Source organism: Paroedura picta, chromosome 6 (assembly GCF_049243985.1).
Source record: "Paroedura picta isolate Pp20150507F chromosome 6, Ppicta_v3.0, whole genome shotgun sequence".
NCBI lineage: Eukaryota > Metazoa > Chordata > Lepidosauria > Squamata > Gekkonidae > Paroedura > Paroedura picta.
The window spans coordinates 84411177-84430902 of record NC_135374.1 but is presented as its reverse complement, the minus strand read 5'-3'; the positions used below and the strand labels follow the sequence as shown (position 1 = coordinate 84430902).

Below are 19726 nucleotides of genomic sequence, written 5' to 3'. Positions count from 1 at the left end.
GGATCCACATATGTGGATGGTTGCAGGGGCAGCCTGGATAGCCCAAGGCAATTTTGTCTAGGGCACCAGTAGTAGAAAAACGCTGCTTAGCTCTCTTGCCCTTCCCCTGGCTGCCTCCATGGTGTGCCATGGCTCTTGTGCATGATTAGTGGGAAGCCTCTTTCCTCCTGCCTGCTGGGAGTGGGGAGGATGTTCTATCATTACCTTAGCCAAGCCTTGGATGATGGGAAAAAACAAGAAGGTGGGCGTCTTCTCATTGCAGTTGGAGGTCAAGGAGGCCGAACACTGTTTTTCTGTCTCCCCACAGTGTGTTGGGGGTAGGAGAAAAGAGAGGGGTAATTTCCTTGTCTCTCCACTTAGGGGGGGGGCATCTGTGGGAGCCTGTTCCTTCTTCTCACATGCCATAGTCCTGCTGTGAATTGGGCCCATCTGCGCCTTGGATGGGTGGTATTCCAGAATACAAATCTCAGTCCCACACAGTGATGTCCTGGGGAGAAATGTAATGCATAGTTAGATCCTAACCAATGTCTCTTGAGATGTGCTTACCTAGAATATAAGCATTCTAAGCCCATACTGGCTCCAGTCTCTTGTACTGGGCAACAGGTACATGAACCAATACTGAAGATATCCTTAATTATCTCTTTCAGAAAGTTTGCAGAAATCCGATCATACTAAGACTACAAACAGAACTTCAGATATCCATTACTCAGGTCATCTTCCTTCCTTGGCACCAAAGAGCAGGAAAAGGCTAAAATCTCACAACGGTTGTTTCCAAGAATGTCCCCCACTGCTCGCTCCTGCGTATCTGAAGAGAAAAAATAGGTGAGAAAAGGCCTAGGTCATGTATAGAGTCCCTGGTAGTTTTGGAGACACTTGAAAAGTATAGATATGGCCTACATTCAAAGTCACACATTTACCCCAATTCTCTAATAGGGGGACAACAGTTTGGGATTTGTAAACAGGCCCCATCACCCCATGTAATAAACCTGAGCACATTTCAAAAACAGTTTGATCTGGGCCCTGCTGTTGAAGGACAATGACTGAAAAATGCTACAAGTAGGATACAAATACTAAGTATTATTGCATCCGTATAGTCTATCAGCTTTAACATAAAAAAAACCTTGATTTTTAAAAAAAATTATGGGGGATACTAAAACGTGAACAGCTGAAATATATGCCTCTCATTTTAGTTGCCAAGCTGTAATCAAAGTTGAGGCAATTCCATCAGAAGATATTGATGTTGATGTTGTTGGTGCTGACCAGGTAAGGATGGCTTTATTTGGGGGCTTTTGAGTATCTTGTGTAATATGCTCATACAGAGGAAGAAGGAATTGCTATTACTCTTATAAGACCAGTTTGCCTGGTTCAGAGAACTTGGGCTGCCTTTTCAGCGACCTGTTCAAGGTGACCCAAAAGTAAAAACGATATCATTGAAACACCATAATATTGAGCAGGCACTAAACAGAATTATGAAATTGCCCTGGTGACCAGCTTTTTTCAAGGCCTGCTTTAAGTAATCCATTCTATGCTGAATCCCTTGGGATAGGGTTTCACTTCTGTAACTGCTACTGAACAGCTCAGAAGCCTCCAGGACCTGTTAAAGCTGTAAGTCTAGCCCAGATAACTTAATTGGCAAGTGGATAAATATAACATTTGTTCATATACAGGACACATGAGATTCCAAGACAGTTGGTCACAAACTTTTACTCTGCTGATTTAATGAAAATGAAAAGGACAAGAAGTGATCGTTCTTATCTTGGGACATCAAGTCATGCTCCCAGCTAATCTGATATCTGGAAAAGACTACGAAATTGACCACGATGATAACTTCACCCAGTGTTAAAACTTGTCTTCACCATTTGTTTTGTATTATGTGACTTTACATTAAAAGTTTTGAAAAAGAAGTATTTTCTGTCCAAAATCTAGTTAGTATATTGATGTATAGACAAAACCACAAAACCCAGCCATACAATAATTTTACTCTGCTATGCAAATGAAAAAAAGGCATGTATACCCTGGAGGGCCAGCTTGGTGGAATAGTTAAGAGCGGCATCTTGTAATCTGGTGAGACAGGGTTGATTCCCTGCTCCTCTACATGCAGCCAACTTGGGATCGTTACAGCTCTGATAGTGCTGTTTTCACAGAGCGGTCCTGCCAGGGCTCTCTCAGCCCCACCTGCCTCACAAAGGTGTCTGTCGAGAGGAGGGGAAGGTGATCGTAAGCCGCTTTGAGACACCTTCTGTTAATAAAAAGCAGGGTATAAAAACCAAGTCTTCTTCTTTGCAAGCATATTTCCACCATCTTGTTAAAAGAACAAGGTGATGGATGTGAAACAGAAGGAAGTTCTGGGTTGCGTGTATGTAAAAAAAAAAAAACTTCTAAGAACTTGTCAGAGTACCCATTTTCTACTTCCAGTTTCATATATGCATCATTATAATCTTTAATGTTGACATCAGAGTGGAGTTTGCCATTAGGGATCCGTTATTATTGCAAATCCTGTAAAATAATTGTTTCATATTTTTATATTAATGTGTTTGCAAAATAAAATGAGTGGCAGATTTCATTTGGCTGAATGTGTCCCTGATTAGCATGAGAAGAACCTAAAAAGGAAAGTGCCACAAAACAAACATAGGCTCTGGGGGAGGTATTCGGTCAGCTGTGGGTACTACCTTGAACCCCTGCAGCCACAAGAGCTCTGGAGCCCTGCTAGACATGCATGGCTTGCTGCACGGTTTCAAGAGGCCTAGGTGACAAGAGAAGAAATATTGCATACTGCAGGTCATGGGACTGCCACTCGTCATAATCTATCCCATGAGGCTAGCACCTAATTTCATTGTAAGGCTTGCCCTGTGTTTCGGCAAGAGTTCATGGAAGGACCTCCTGCATATTTTTATTGCTACAGAAGAGCTGTGTCAATTCTTACTAGTTGGGAAAGGGCTCTAGGGCACAGATTGCTGTATTCAAATAAACACAGAAGGTGCTTCGGTTTTCTCTAGCAGGAAAAATAAAAGCTGTATCAAGGAGACATTCCTTCTGCCCCTTGGGCCTGCTAGAATAATCATGGAATCCAAGTGAATAACCCACACAAATCATTGTCTAGCCATTACAACTTAAGAGTGGCAGAACAGGATTCAATATCCACAGACTTCTCCTCTGATATTACTATACAGAGCTACTTATCCAACTCTAGTATTCTTTAAAAGGGATTGGCATGACATCAGTAGACACAATTCTCTAAGTCATTATTCTAATAATCAAACCCATTTCTTTTGTATTCTGGGGCAAAGGTATTTTGAAAGCAGACTTGCTGTAGTCAATACCGAAGAGACAGATTGATTATATTTATGAAAAAACTTTATTTGAAAATACCAACATGATATTTTAAATGTGTAAGAGATCTGCACTGCAACCAAAATAACTTACACCTGTTTTTCTTCTTTACATGAAAACCTAACAGCAAGAGTTTTGCTTTAAATGCTTTATATTCAGTTTCTCAGGTGAATATGGGGATAATTAAGGCACTACAAACCATTATGATTTTTCAAAAAACTGGAGTAGCAACATCTAGCTTGTCCAGGAAGTGTTCTCTCACCTTACACAAGCAAGCAAAGCATCAAACTGTTCAGCTGCTCTGACAACATTGGTATGAAAATTCATGGAATGTGTCAATAGCTAACCATTGAAGAAACACACTCAATGCCCATTACAAGGTTAGTGCATGTAACAGATCAAGTAAAACTTACATAGTGTTTAAAAATTGGTTCCTTTGACATGGGAATAAAAGTATCCACTGCAGTTTGTGTGAGAGATAAAAGCTAGTTTTGTAATGGGCGCCACGCAAACAAAATGAAAAAGGAGTTAGAGAGGAGAAAGACAGTAAAAGAACAGGTTGTTTCAGAGCATGTCATACTTTGCCACACATACTCTTTGCTTGAGAAGTTAGCCACTACCTTCAAGTCCTGGCTGTGACCCCTTTCTCTTTGAAGTTTGGCAGTTACTGGACTTCTGCTAAGAGGCTGCAAGAGGAACAACTTCTGGCCTCAGGTAACACATACAAGTAGAAATTAGGAAGAATTCTAGTGTTGTATAAAAACAAACAAGCCCAAAAATTTACTTTAAACACAAAGATATGTTGCAATTCCTTAAAGGAACAATAGTCTATAAATAATTTAAGTACTTTACAGTAAACAATCTTTGAATAAATACAAAAGGTGTCATTCCATACAAACTTCTTTGTTTTCAAAATATTATCTAAATGATTAAAATATTAATCTTGCAGCCAAACAATTACATTTGCTCTTCTTCCAGAAACAAAGCTCTACACAGATTCAGCAGACCTGCTGCAGACAGTCCTTATTCATTCTTGCTTAAACTGGATAGCACAATTTATTCAAAATCTTCTTCATAGTCATACTCATCCAAGTCAACATCTGCCAAATGAGAAGGCATGTCAAAGAAAGGCCTTTTCTCCATCTGATATTTTAGCACATTGGTCTTTTGATGGTCTCCGGGGTTCAACTCTGGTTCATAACTAGAAAAACAAAATGGGAATTCAATTAGGCCGCAGATACTTTGGGCCACAGCTTCTGGTGCCTGTTAAGAGCATCAGCCGCAGGAATTTTCTAAAATAGAACACACACAAACGATACTATTCCTGATGTATACATTAGTATGGCCCCCTATCTTCCTATCTCATGGTATAACTGTGATATCATAAGGGTAGCAGTATAATTGTGGGGAGGCTTAGAAGTGACTGGCTTGACTGGGAAGAAATCTCAATCCCAGTATCCTCTAGAGGGAAAATATTTTCTAATAAAGTATAGCCCCATCTGAGGACACTTAAGTATGAAAACTGGAACTGTGAACAGGCAAGCCCTGAAAAACACCCAATTTTTGCATAAAAATTACGCACACCCACGTAATTACCCCCCCCCCCCCATGATAAAAGGAGCATCTGTAGCTTTAAGAAATTTCCAGCATTCCCCAGACTGGTTTTGTCAGTAAAAGGTGGAAGGGGAGGCAGGATCCTTTTCAGGGGTGCTTTGGTCTTTGATGGCACACTCACTGGGGCCAGCCATGGAAGCAGCCACTGGTTGATGTGATACCATCCCACTTGAATGACTCACCTATGTCTGGCCAGGTTCAGAGTAGTGTTAGGAAACCCAAGTTCAAATCACCAGCCTGCCACAAAAGCTCACTAAGTAATTGTTAAGCAAATCACATTATTTCAGCCTAACCAAACTCACAGGGTTGGTTGTTGTGAGTTATATGTTATATATAGGGAAAGTTATATGTCTCCTCTGCAAGTCCTTGAAGGTTCCTTACCATGCAAGCGGGCATGGAGCAGCAGCTGGCACTACACACCTGTGCCACAGTTTCCCTATGCTGGTTGCTGGGGGAAAGGAGCAACTGAAGGTGAGAGGGCAGATACAGGTCAGTTGGCTGTTGGGTGGGAAGATGCTTTGGGGGCTTTCAGGAAAGGGAAAGAAGAAATTAGATGCCCCACAAGTCCTGCAGCATCTTGTGGCTTCTTCGAGGATAGAAAATATCACTTTTGATAAGTGTGAAGGCTCAGAATGAAAAGGCACAGGCATTCTAGTGCTTGGGTGACCTTTAAATGCATTCATAGCAATTTGTTCCACTTTGAGCTTCCATAGTAGAGTGGAGATTTGAACCTGTGTTCCCCAGATCCTAGTCCAATACAAGTTGAAAACATCACCTGAACTCACAATGGAAAATTTATGAACAATATGCAATACATCAATGATGGCAAATATATAAATACAAAGAATTAAGTAGAAAACAACTAAGAGGATAAATATATAAGGCTTCAAAAACGTAAAAGGAATTAGCACATAACAGATGGCTAACCAAAGTAAATTTTAATTGAAATTTCATGTTCCTGTAGTGTCCTATATATTCAGACCGTATGTAATTTTAAAGACAGTCACAACAAAGTGACAGTTCACTCCTTCATTTTGCAGGCCGTCATATGGTCAACTTCGCCAGACCTATCTAAAGGGATTGTGGGCCCAGCTATGCTTACCAATCATTCCACTGGTCACTAGCTGCTTCCTCGGCCACCAAGACATCATATTCTTCAGCAGCGTATTTTTCCCAATCAGACATTTCTTGGTTTTCATTTTCAGCACCCTATGGATATCATATATATATATACATATATATTAAACATTGCTCCGTTTGATTAGCTTTATTATGAGGTAAAGTTAGTTTTGACCATCACCTCATTAGCACTTACCCGCAATATAGAAAACTGATCCTTCTGCTCATGATCTAAGTATTTGTCAATATTGAATAAGGTATCAAAGAACACGTTTGCCATCTTACACTTCTTTAAGTCACGAAGAGTTATTTTTTCTGGAAGGAGGAATATAAATAAGGATTTAAACACGACAGGTTTGGAAACACAACACATGCTTCTTACAGGTTTTGCAACTTCTTGCAGGGTCACAGGGACCACTTGAATAAGGAACTGAGCACCTTGCTGGTGTGGGAGTTATAAATGAGCTCCTGCCTTTAGAAGCTGGGGAGTGTGTCCTCTCCTTGCAACATTCTCCCAAGAGAAAGTGTGTCAGAACAGTCATTGCTAATCTTTAGGCAAAAGGTAAACGTTCCCATTTTGCCAAGCTTTGGATTCACTATAACTACTAAATGTCCTGCTGATTTTCAGGCGGTTTCAAAATTTCTCCTTTTAAATAGGATAGGCTGGACAGTTAACCAACGTAACTTCATAGAAGTGACAAACATACAATGGATTCTATTATCTTCTCTCTGGCTGCCAAAGAGATTTCTCTAGATCTGTTGAGAAGATACAAAACAACTATTCACCTTTGCATTCTGGTTTCACAAGATCAAGCATCTGGCAAAGACAGTCTTCAAATGGCAGAGGTTCGATAGCCATATTGTCCAGTTTTTGACACTGCTCTTCATAAAAGTGCTGCAGCTCATACATAGACAGTACACCATCCCCATCCAGGTCCATGCAGCGAAACCAGTATTCAATGCTGAAACAAGTCATGAAATAATCTAGCATCATCGTATCAGTTCCAGATAGAAAAACAAATACCCAGTCACAGCATACATGCTTGGACTGATCTGGCCCTTGAAATTCAAACAAGTTGTTTTTGTTACTTGATATATGTATCCATTATATTAGAAGTGAATTATTATTTTAAAAATAGTATAGCTTAACTTTGATAGCAGCAGAGGATTCTGCGATCTGACATAAACCAACTGCGTTACACTCGTCAGAAACATTCATCTTACCTGGTTGCTGTTTTTTTGTCTTCTTCAGATATTAAAAACCATACAAAATCTGCATAGCTGATTTTTCCGTCCTTCTGTGCTTTCTTGCCCCTTTGACATATGCAGGTAATTTTTAAAAACAAGAAATTGAGGGGGGGGAAGTAAAACATACAGGTAAGCAATATTTTCATAAGCATTTTAAGAACTAAGTTATGTAGTAGCAAATTTTGAAAATACTACTGAGCTTTATCTATTTATTTGTAAAAATAAAATCAGACAGCCTCACATACACTATCTGACTGATTTTGGAGCAAAAGCAGGATACAACGTCCTTGTTGGTAGGTTAAGATAAAAAACAGTGATTGACCTGTGGCACCCTATGACCTTTAGAGCAGAGTGGATTTTGCAGCTGCTGCTGCAGGAGTTTTTCCAGAAGGACTACTCCCCACTTCTCTATTGATTTTCTACTAAGAAAATGAAAAGGCTGCGGAAGAGGCTGCGGAAGTGACGTAGTACTTAGTGCAATAAGCTACAATATGGGATTGGAATCCCAAATTCTTTAGGTGGTCCCAGTGCCAACTATAGTCAATAGACAGATATTATCTCCCGGTAATGGCAACAGTTAAGAGCTCAGGTTGCAAATGGAATGGTGGTGTGTATGTGTGCATGCAGAATTGAATTGTATTTATACAACTATGTAAAATCATGAAATCCAACAATGCATACTGCATTTAAGCATACCTTAAAAGTTTCCACAGCACTTCTCATGGAATTCCCAACGCTCTTCCACTAGGCAGTTTGTTGAGTTCTTGAGTCACACCTCTAACATCTATACGGGCCCCCCCGCCTAACCCACATCTGGGGTTATTGCAGTTTGCAAGCCCCCATTTTGAGCCAGGCCACATAATCAATCTTCAAAACTGGCATGCCTGGCTTGTTAGACCTTTTTTTGGGATGGAGCAACATAAAATTTTGCTGAACAACTAGACTGGAAATTTTATATTGTATCATACTTGTCTTAAGTTTTGTTAATTTTCCTTTACAAAGCATATGCCTTATTTAACATCAGATGACAACCTGTATTTGTCATTTTTTAAAAAACTTGCTTAAAGACAGAGCGAAGGCTTAGCAAATAGAAATTCCATTCTTATTGGAATTCAGTTTTTAAACCTAAGTATACTTCATGATAAACAGGCAATATGAGAAAAAAAGTCACCTTGTTACAGCTCCTGAGAAAATCCTCTCTATCATCCGATTAGATATAGCTGTAAAAGAGCAAAATTATTCAGTTCAGTTTAACATGCTCATGTTAATTCTTTTTCTTTCTTGTTATAAAGTCTCTTCCTATACAACTCATTTGGGATTAAGTCAAAGCCAAATAAACAACCAATGAGGGATTTAATTTCAGTGGGGGATACTGGTTAACTCATGTTGCCAACACAAGATAGACTTCTCAGCATAGATTTCAATACAACAGGCAGTTGCTATATAGGTTCTGAACAGATGACAAAAAGACTGCTCTGCATAACTAAATTTCACATCCCAGACCATGTTCCTTGGTCCCCTACGAGTTCCTCCGCTGTACACTCCATGAAGAAGTGATACAAGAAACACAGAAACACATGTGTTGTTTTTACTGTATATGGTATGAATCACACATTTTATTTGGAAAATAACTCCCTAAATAGGTGAGTTTCAGAAATCCTTCACATCTAACTTTGAAGTTTACATTTTCCCCATGTTTATCTCATGCTCATGCCTATCTACAGAAGATTCATTTATGCACATGCATTTGAAAATATGATTAAATGTATCATTCTACTACAGATGTTATTGACGTCATTCAACTAAATTACACTATCGTACCATGATCATTATGCCGTGCTAAATCCTTTGCATCAATATAAAGGTCATGGTCTGTATCCAGCTCCCAAAATTTGCAGTAAATTACATAAAAGTGCTCATAAGAAAAGTATTCTGTCAGCTGGTTAATATCCACTTCTTCTTCCAACATTGCCACATTCTATTGACAAAAAAAAAACACGGTATCATTAAGAAAGCAGGACCCCCAACTGTTACAGCAGCAGTTTACAGGAAAAGTTCAGTGACTAATGCAAATTCTGAGTTCACTGAGGATCCCCACTCTGGGCTGAACTAGACAGAGTAACATCCCCTGTCACCATTTTAAAGCAATTTAAAAATACTATGAGGGCCTGACCCTTATTAGGCCTGTGGCAAGGTGGCCAAGGAACTATTCTTCCCTGTACCTTTTCAAGTGCCAAAACAGCAAAGTGCCACATACAACTTTCTTGCCTCTGTTTCAGCACTTGAAATCTGAGCAAAGTTAAAAACAGCCAGAAAAGCAAAATTCTAAACACAATAAAATGGAAATAGCTAGAGACTGACAAGGGTTAACTCTGAACATGACCATCAGGAATGCAACATTAGCCAATCTGTTACTTTTTCTTCTTTGCTACATTGATCAGAATTAAGGAATTGTTTTCCCATGGAGACTTTATTGTAAAACGGAGCTCTTCCGCCAGGTCTATGGTTGAGGCTGGGACTGGTGAGGAAGAACATTGCCCCCCCTGGGGTCTGAATTATACACCATTACCCTCCATCCCCTAATGCCCTTGTTCGGTTAGGGGGAGAGTGACATTTTCCACCGTGCTGGATATTTTTTTAAAGTCTTTTAGTGGGGGTTATAATGGGGGATTTTAAGACTACTGTTACCCGCCACGAGCCTGTTGGGAGTGGCGGGAAATAAATATAATAATAATATTTATATTTAATAATAATAATTCCCCCCCCCGGACCTAGTAAGTTAGATCTCCTTCCCACCCTCCCTGCCGCTCTGATAGCAGGAGTGGGAATAATAAGAACTTCCGCCATGTTGGGATTGTTTTAAAGTCTTTTAATGGGCATTTTAATGGGGATAGGACTGTTGTGACCCACCACGAGCCTACGGGGAGTGGTGGGAAATAAATCTAATTAATAATAATAATAATAATAATAATAATAATAATAATAATAATAAATAATTGATGATGATGTTAGGATCTTATTGCCATAATTGTAGCGTGTGGTATACCACACTGCCGGAAGCTTTTGAACGAATGTAAACATCTAGGTAAAATGATACCATCAGAAGACAAAACACACATAAACACATTATTAAAATAATAGTTGCACTCTTTAAAGTACTCCAGCCTTCATTGATTTCAGTGCAGTCCATTGGGATAATGTATGTTTTATGTTTTCCTTTATGTTTTAGTTTGTTTTAATTCATAATGCTGCATTTGTAACATACCTGCAAAAAGCTGCTCTTTCTAAGTTCGTTACAACTGATTCTTCCTGACCAGGACCTATTTACTGTATAAAATATCCTCTGTATTACCTGCAGAAAGAAAATAAGTATCAATAGGTCACTAATTACATTCACTACAATTGTCTACGTACCTAGAACTAATTGTTGTGTTAGATTTCTTAGTTTACCATCTCTCTGCATTTCTTTTAGCACCTTATTTTCTACTCTTCAGACAGTTTCAAATGTGTCATTTGTTTCTGTCTAGTTTTCTCCTTCACAAGGGACAGGAAATGTTTTTGTTTGAGTGTACATAAGGTTTGAAAGAGATGAGCTTCTCCCCTATCTGAAGGGAGGGAGCTGATGGTTGGGTGTTAAGGAATTAAGAGGCTTAGATACTTGAATGATAAAGAGAGAGAGATGCAGACAGACTTGTGAGGAGACAATATTTGTCCTGTAGCAGTGCCTTTGTGCCTCTACCTATGCTTTCTTTGTACATATGTAATTATAGTAAATGCTAAAAAATGCCATGGGCCTTGAAGGAAGTCAACCCAAGGAAAGGCTAAATCTTGTAATATTTTAAGCTACTTTGGGTCCCCACTGGGGAGAAAAGTGGGGTGTAACTGAAGAAAATACTTTTTCTCAGCCTGGAAAAATGGGACTCATGTAAGTAACAATGTTTATCTCAACACTGAATGGGTAAGTGACTTGACTAATCACATACCTGCAACTTAATAGACAGTGGAAGTGGGAGAGAGAACAAGTAGAACAACCTGCTTTAAAAAGGCAGGTTGACAGGCTGTACTTGGAACTTGCAAGTTAATTAAAATGCACGATGCACTTCTACTGTTCCAAAAAACTAACTGGCTCTATTCATGCTACGTTTTGGTGGAAGGCCTAGATTAACACATAAATGAAGTTAATGCAATGAAATGAAAATGTACTATAATACAATTGGACCTCATCCATTGGATTTCAAAAACACGTATAACATACTATTTCCTACACACTATATGTAATTCTTATACCTGTATTATCCTATGCAAATAATGCACAGGACTGAGATTTTAAAACCACTGTTCATAATTATTCATAATTCCCAGAAGAGCTGGTTGGCCACTATATGAGACTGGATTCTGGAATGAATGGATTACTGGTCTACTCCAGCAGGATTCTTCTTATGTCCTTATTTACAATGTCACTTTCTTAGTTACCTGATCTGACCAGAGCATCTGCACACTTCACACACTCTAGTAGCATTCAGGGGGACATTAAGGACCAAACCATACGTAGGATCTTGGCTATTTGGTGCTTCTTTTGCTTTTAAAATCAGACACTGCCATTGTCTACTTCTTACATGAAAGGACAGATCCATGTTTAAGCTTGTGGATCTGCCACTACCAGACCAGAAAGAAGCCATTTTAAAATATAAGGTCACTTACTGTGGTAATGTACCGAGAATGAAATTCTGATGCTTCTTTTAAGAAGACAAGACTAGGGTGAGTATTCACTATATCCTAAGAAAAAAACACGAGGATTACAGGCATGTAGGTATATTCATTGTCAATATTTGCAGATAAGTAAACACAGAATTTTAAAGTTCATTTCCTTCATGAATTATAACTAAATCATAAAATGCCATGATAAAAACATTATGTGGCTTAAGTCAATTACTGTATTTGCCGGCGTATAAGACAACTGGGCGTATAAGACGACCCCCCAACATTTCCACTCAAAATATAGAGTTTGTTACATTACATTACAGAACTATAACTATGGGCAGCTATGTCTATCCCAACTGAAGTGCATCCGGCGTATAGGACGACCCCTCCACTTGGAGGCATGTTTTTCAGGGGGAAAAAGTAGTCTTATACGCCAGCAAATACTGTATGTTTTAAGCAAGATAGCTAACACTATAACAAGAGATATGTCCTGCAGTTTCTCTTTTAGAAAGAAAATGGGAAAACAAGTTTCAGAAATGATGGAAAGGGCTACAAAGGTCAAAGAGTGAACAGCAATTCGGAAGAAGCTGTTGCAGGGAGGAAGTGATGGAGAGTATGAATTGGTAGAAATTGGGGCAAAACTCTTATGAGATCTGAATGGTAAAAGTTAAGTGAGTTAAGATGACTGTGGGAATGGGAATGGTTTGCATACCAAAGTTTTAGGTACAAGGAAAAATATTGTTTTCATTTTCAGAATTATCTTTACACTTGTAATCAAGACCGCTGTACCTGAAATACAGCGGGCGCTAGCAATTGCCGGCTCGCAATTGCCGGCAAGGGAGCAACTGCGAGCCGCGCTGCGCGCGGTTCGCAATTGCTGCCTTGCCAGCGGGCGGCTAATCAGAGGGCCCAATTGGCAAGCGCTTTGCGCCTGCCGATTGGGCCCTCCGATTGTCAGTCCGGAGGAAGGGGCCAATCGGCACCCTTCCTCATCCCGGACAGAGCCCGCCCTAACTCCTCCCCCCCAGCCCTTAGCGCATTATTTAGTTCGCGTCGCCTGCGGCGTCGCGGGCGGTGTTAAGATGTGTGTTGGACTGTACATAAACCAAGTTTCAGTTTTCCTATCCTTCAGTGAGTGCATCAATAAATAAGTAACATTTCCAAAGAGCTACTTGAGTTAACAAAGTCTTTATGGTACTAATTAAGTAAGTGGTAATTTACTTGCAAAAGTGGAATGAAGTCTTCTTGTACCAAATAGTTACATCCAGGACTCTTTAAAAGATGAACAAACTTTGCAGCAGCATCATGACAAGTCTGTAGTATCCTGAAATGTATAATTTATCTAATTTATGCATACATAGTAAGTTCATGTTTTCACAGCATGAAATAAGCTCAGTGTTCATAGAAAGGAACATGCATCTAATCCAAATTCTTAAACATGGTGGCTATGTTAATCTAACGTTAAAGCCCATAATAGTACATTTCCTTACACAGATTTGACCTCAACCTCATTCCTGCCTTGCTCTCACCCAGTTCAATTTGAAATAATTGATCTACATTAATAACACTGGAATTTTTTTACATCAAATAAAAACAAAATTATTGGGTGGGAGAAAATATTGAACACCAAACAAGGTTTGCGATTATTCTATTTAAAAGCATGACAAAATGGTTTTAAAGGAATTATACTTACTTTCGCCACATTGCAACAAATTTATGAACCGATACAAATCCTGTTCGTTCTCCTCCAGCACAATAAAACAGGGGGCCTTTCCAATAGAGAGGGCACTCACAAGCCTAAAATTAAAGCAAAGAATAACAAATAAATCTGAGGATTAATTTTTTTCAGTACTAACTTTAGGATTTATAAGCATGTCTGTTGTTTGGAAAAAAAAACCAATCATAGAATCATAGAGTTGGAAGGGGGCATACAGGCCATCTAGTCCAACCCCTTCTCAACGCAGGATCAGCCCAAAGCATCCTAAATCAGAGCCGGGGTGGAGGCGGAGCCATGGCACTTGGATAGCTCGATTACTTCGAGCTCCTGTTCCACTGAGGGTCAATCACTGCTGTGATTGACAGAATCGGGTTTTGGGTACGCTAACCCAACCATAAATCTTCTCAGGAATTCCTTGTGAATCTCTGGGGCCTCTCTGTTCCGCAGGGAAATTAATCTCCCACTGGAACGTAAGCTCAGTGTGCACAGGGTCCAGCAAGCGCCGTCCGCCATCTTAAAATCTTTTTTCCTTTTCTTCTTTTTTCAACTCTGCAATCTACAAAGCTTATTTTAATCTTCCAAGATAATTGGACACCTCCCAGCAAGACCTTCAACTCACTACAACTCCGGAGCGAAAACATCTGGCAGACATCAGATCGAGCCTACAAACAGTGAGTGGGGTTTCCCTCGGCACCTTCTTCCCTGGAATGAACTCTCGGCGTGGAGAGTTGCTCTCGCTAATCCAAACAAGCCAGAGTGACAGGATTTATTACCACTGAGGGGGTGAAGCAGCCAAATTCCAAGATATTGAGTCATTAATCAACGCAGAGATGCAAGTGCTTTTCCGCTTCTCCGTCTATACTTTCCCCCCCGTTTCTGGCTCTGCTTGATGCCACCTCATCATGAGGCAGGCTAATTTTCTTTTCTAAGCGAAGAAGGACTTAAATCAACTCAAACTAATAAGTATTATATCTGTTTTTGGTCTTCGAAGATAAGAGAGATTAGAGCCGTGGAATCTCGCGAGAACTAAGCTCTAGAAACATTCCTTTAATTCAAAACAGACTGTTGCTTTCGTTAGGACTCTGTAGGACCTCTACTGGCTATCTGCAAAATTGCAAATATATTTTGGAAACAACATATGCATAATTGATTAACAAAATTCCAAACCTGGAACATGTTTTCGTTTAAAAAATTTGCATATCTTCTAGATAAACAAACACAAGACCTGAAAGAATCTCTAAATGGTTCACTTAAAAATATGCTCATGGAGTTTAAAGGCATTAAGGAAGAAGTCTCTAACAGGAATGATGAACCAATGGTAGTGGCTGATGATAGCTTTAAACAAGATGGAAAATTACCAGCAGAAGAGGAATCTGAAATTATGGAGATGGAAAAGGGGATGTCAGAGTCTTGCAGCTCAGATAAGAACACCCTACCTGAGAAGATATATAGCCACTCCAAAGCAACAATACACAAGAAAGACATATGGATCTGCGGTGAAAGCAATCGATTGAAAGGAGCTTCATGGAAAAACATCTGTACTGATATTGGAGTCCAGGAGGTACAACTGCTTCAAGATTTATCGATGTATACTTCGAGGGAAAGACTACAACTGTACTTTCCCAGCCAAAGACCAATAGGACAGAACATTAGTCAACGGGAGCTACAAGACGTAATAAGCCTCGAAATGAGACCTCCTTAAGAAGCTTGGGGAATGGAAATGCAACATAGTGGTCGAAATTCCTTTCCTCTTTTACCTCCTGTATGTAGCCATATAGGCAATATAACTAGTTAAGAAGTTAATCTGGGGTCTAAGATCTTTTAAGTAAGCTGAATCTGTATTATTAAACCTAATTTCGCACTGCCTACTAGCTCAAAATCAAAGCATAACTAAAAGGAGACACCTAATGGAATGGGCTTATATTATAGTGTGGGGTTTTAGATTTCCTATGATAGCTGAATTTGAATTATCTAGCATATCTCTGTAGTGACTTTCAGCCTAAATTTAATGCATAACTAAAAGAAGGTTTTTAACTGAGGAGGTGTAAATATAACTAACGAAAAATCTATTCTATTAATTAATGAAGACTCCATTTTATTATTTCTGGTATTAACAATGTATACTTATACATATTTGTTTCTCTTCTTTCTGTACAATTAAGCAGGCTTATTCTTTTTTTTCCTTTTTCCCTTTTTCTAGTGAAAATGTGGAGGGCTCTAGGACTACGTTAAGTATAAACTGTTTATGATTGTTAAAACTATCAGAAACTATGCAAACAAATGTTGAAATGATGGTAACAAGGTAGACTTCTCTTTTTAAATGTGGTGCAAACGTGAAAAAGTCTATAAAAAGTCTATAAGCTTTGGGTAAAAGTCCATAATATTGTAGCCAGTTTATAATCTTAAATGGAGAGAAGAGGGTTTTTAAGATTGAAACAGGGAACCAAAATGTTTTTCCACAGTGCTTCCTAACCCACATACAGAGCTTCTTCTTCTATGCGACGACGGCAGAAAAACTAGAATTGGCCAAGAAATGGAAAACGTAAGAACTACCCTCGACAGAAGACTGGGTGAATAAACTAGCTGATCTTACCAAGATAGTCAAACTGACACTAAGAGGTCTTTCAAGAACAATGGGGCCCTTACCTGAACTATTTACAAAAGGGATTAAAAATGGGGAACCAAGTGTATCAAATGAAGAGTATAGCTCTCCTTTTCTGTATTAACAATGTAGATTGCATGTATCTTACTGTCTTCAACTCTTCAATTCTGGAAAATAAAATAAAAACTTTCTATAAAAAAAAAAAAAAAAAAAAAAAAAAGCATCCTAAATCAATCATTTTAATGATTGTATTATTTTCACTGTAAGAAATAAACTGAGCTATGAGAATTACTGATCAAAAGATGTGCCAAAAGATGTTAACACCCTTATACAACTTCCATAGATTATGCCCATTTCAGGATTTAAATCTGTTAAAACATTTATAACAGTTTGAACACAGAATGTGATCTAGAATAGTGGTCACCAACCTTTTTATCACCAGGGACCACTCAACGCCGGGGACCATTCAACGCCTTTTACTGAGGCCCAGTGGGGGGGGGGTAGTTTACTCCTCTACTCTCAACCACTGCCCTAACGCTCTCTGATCACTATGGTAATGTTTAAACATCCTTTCAAAATAAGATACAAACACGCCACAACAATTAGCATAAGGAACATTTTATTTTCATGGAAACTTTAAGTCATGACAATGACAAATCAATGGGAACCCTGAGCTTGTTTCTCCGCAACGAGATAGTCCCATCTGGGAGTGATGGGAGACAATGACACCCGAAGTGTGTTGTAAAGGGCCGGGGGGGATGAAGTAAAGGACTGGGGGGGGGGGGAGAAGGCGTCCTTCGGGGCCCACCTCCAATTAGTCGAAGGACCACATGTGGTCCGCAGCCCACAGGTTGGGGATCGCTAATCTAGAATATATACAGGGTGTTTTTAAATTTATATGTGCATCAAGCTATTTGTTTTGTTGTAATGCCTATTTTTCAGATATTTTTCAGCATATTTTCTTTCTTAGTTTTAACAATACAGAACATTTTATTTATATAAATACTGAAAAATATGATTTATTCCACTTCCTTATCTAGAGCAAGTTTATGAAGAACAACCTTAAGAGTTCATAACAAGTGTATGATATCTGGAATGAACCCAATACTTAAAATCTTTAGATTCATGACCAGGAATACATTTTCTACTTCTAATCAGAGGACAGTACGGATAATAGGTGCCAACTTATACCATATGATCAACTCTGTATCAGCACCTAAATAATGCTTATTTTTAATACATTTCTCTCTCATTTTTCTTTAGTCATATCTGTGCATCTAATGGGATAATAGTTTGGCTTCATATAAATCAATAGACAACCCTTCATTAAAATATGCATGTTACTAAGGAAATCAAATTGAATAATAACCCCTTATGTTAGGAAGGCCTAAGCCACCTTTGTAGCTCAAATAAAGCTACTGAACCAATTTTGTAATTCTTACAACATTTTTATTTTAAATTAACTCACACTATTAGTAAACAAGAGCCTCTTGTGGCGCAGAGTGGTAAGGCAGCCGTCTGAAAGCTTTGCCCATGAGGTTGGGAGTTCAATCCCAGCAGCCGGCTCAAGGTTGACTCAGCCTTCCATCCTTCCGAGGTCGGTAAAATGAGTACCCAGCTTGCTGGGGGGTAAACGGTAATGACTGGGGAAGGCACTGGCAAACCACCCCGTATTGAGTCTGCCATGAAAACGCTAGAGGGCGTCACCCCAAGGGTCAGACATGACTCGGTGCTGGCACAGGGGGATTAGTAAACAAGTAAAATCATCTTTGGGAATATACACTTTTTATTGTATTTATTCCAACAAGATATGTTACATTTAATTTTAATCAAACTGCTGTTTTTACTTCAATCTCAGAAATCAGTAGGATAAATTTATATTTAAAGAGATCACAGTTATCTTTAGGTATATAGATTTCTAGATATTTTTTTTTGTTACTCTTAGAATATGAACTGCAATCCTCTTTAATTTTTAAGAATAAAATTTCAGTCTTTTCAACATTTAATTTGTAGCCAGACACTTGCTCAAACTCTTGAATTATTTGGTTTAATCTTATATCAGAGTTAAATGGGTGTTTTCAGAAGATAATTACATTGTCTGAATACAGATTGACTTTACAGTATTATCCCTTCATTTTCATACCTTGAATCTGTTCAAACTGCTTTAAGTTTATGGAAAATAACTCAAGTGCTAATGCAATAGCAGAGCTGACAAGTTATATCCCTGCCTGATTCCCCCTTTAATCTCTACACGTATCTCTACAAAGTATTATGAATGGTTATCCTACAGATATAGCCAGAGTAAAATAACACCATCCAATGGAAAAAACACCATAAACCAAAATAGTTTTAATTTTTTTTAATGTTATCTTCACCTTTCTAATTTCCATGCTATCAGATTAGTCCAAAAATGATTCAGAATGCTGGTATGGAGATGTAATACATGTCTGTATTGTATAGTATACATTCTGTTGTAAATATGACTCTATTATGTAATTTCTGCATTATTTAAGGTATCATGTTAATGCATATACTTTGTTTCAGCTCTATTTTCAGATTTCAGACATTAAACCCTTTGTAACCTCCGCCTCACCCACTTTTAGAAACTATTGCTTTGTTTACTAGATGTTCCATCCTGTTGATTGTATTGGGACACAGGCTGAATATTTACATAATGTAAAATAAATAAATGATTCTGCATAGCAATGCACTTTAAGAGAAAAAGCCAAAGAATACTTTCCTGGGAGTAAGTCCCACTGACTACACCTGAGCAGGATTCCAACTGGATGTGCTCTCTCAGACACTTAAATCCATCCAATATTCTTATTGAATTTCATATCCTGTAGATACACAACCAAGAAGAGAAACCAAACCAGTCACCTTGGCAACTTTCCCCATGTCTTCTAATGATGCTCTCTCATTTGGAAACTGAGAGAAAGTTTTCTCTACTTTTGCAATGACAGCATCAATATTCACTTTTTCTTGTGGACACCCATGAGGGAAATAAAATGTTGGAATGGTTTGGCTCAAAGATGGTGTCAAAGGTTCTTCTTTCTTTGACTGGACCTAAATTGACCAAAAAAGAAACACCATTAAACATTTTAAAAGAAACTTCTTGTTTTCTCCCTGGAAATGATACATTAAAACTTTCCAATTTCTTCATTAGTACATTTTTATGGTAGGATTTCAACAAACTTCAATTTAAGGTGGGGCTATATCCATAATTAAACAAATTAACAATGAAATACACTATTCTCTACATTCATGATGAGCCTCTTGTAAACTCACCCACTTTTAGAAACAGACACTTAACAAAACACCTGCAATTACACATAAAGGTTATCTATTATTAGAACAAGCATTACTAAGTAATCACAAGCAAATAATGAACAGTT

General features: G+C 38.6%; 2 protein-coding genes across 10 annotated transcripts in view; one reads left to right on the top strand and one right to left on the bottom strand.

Moving 5' to 3' along the window:
- LOC143840180 (cohesin subunit SA-2-like) overlaps positions 1 to 2563 on the top strand; it is a 61626-nt gene extending 59063 nt beyond the window's left edge. For all 7 annotated transcript variants that reach the window (XM_077343363.1, XM_077343370.1, XM_077343365.1 and 4 more), the window contains 3 exons: positions 648 to 822; positions 1191 to 1263; positions 1668 to 2563. In XM_077343363.1, the coding sequence (XP_077199478.1) occupies positions 648 to 822; positions 1191 to 1263; positions 1668 to 1676 (257 nt within the window). In that variant the 3' untranslated portion in view covers positions 1677 to 2563. The remainder of the gene's footprint in view (positions 1 to 647; positions 823 to 1190; positions 1264 to 1667) is intronic.
- A 773-nt stretch (positions 2564 to 3336) lies between these two features.
- Positions 3337 to 19726, bottom strand: part of PPP2R3B (protein phosphatase 2 regulatory subunit B''beta) — a 37778-nt gene continuing 21388 nt past the window's right edge. For all 3 annotated transcript variants that reach the window (XM_077343373.1, XM_077343372.1, XM_077343374.1), the window contains 12 exons: positions 19212 to 19397; positions 13706 to 13809; positions 13234 to 13336; positions 12013 to 12087; positions 10577 to 10663; positions 9133 to 9289; positions 8483 to 8531; positions 7288 to 7377; positions 6850 to 7025; positions 6260 to 6378; positions 6047 to 6153; positions 3337 to 4531 (listed from right to left, as the gene is read on the bottom strand). In XM_077343373.1, the coding sequence (XP_077199488.1) occupies positions 4387 to 4531; positions 6047 to 6153; positions 6260 to 6378; positions 6850 to 7025; positions 7288 to 7377; positions 8483 to 8531; positions 9133 to 9289; positions 10577 to 10663; positions 12013 to 12087; positions 13234 to 13336; positions 13706 to 13809; positions 19212 to 19397 (1398 nt within the window). In that variant the 3' untranslated portion in view covers positions 3337 to 4386. The remainder of the gene's footprint in view (positions 4532 to 6046; positions 6154 to 6259; positions 6379 to 6849; positions 7026 to 7287; positions 7378 to 8482; positions 8532 to 9132; positions 9290 to 10576; positions 10664 to 12012; positions 12088 to 13233; positions 13337 to 13705; positions 13810 to 19211; positions 19398 to 19726) is intronic.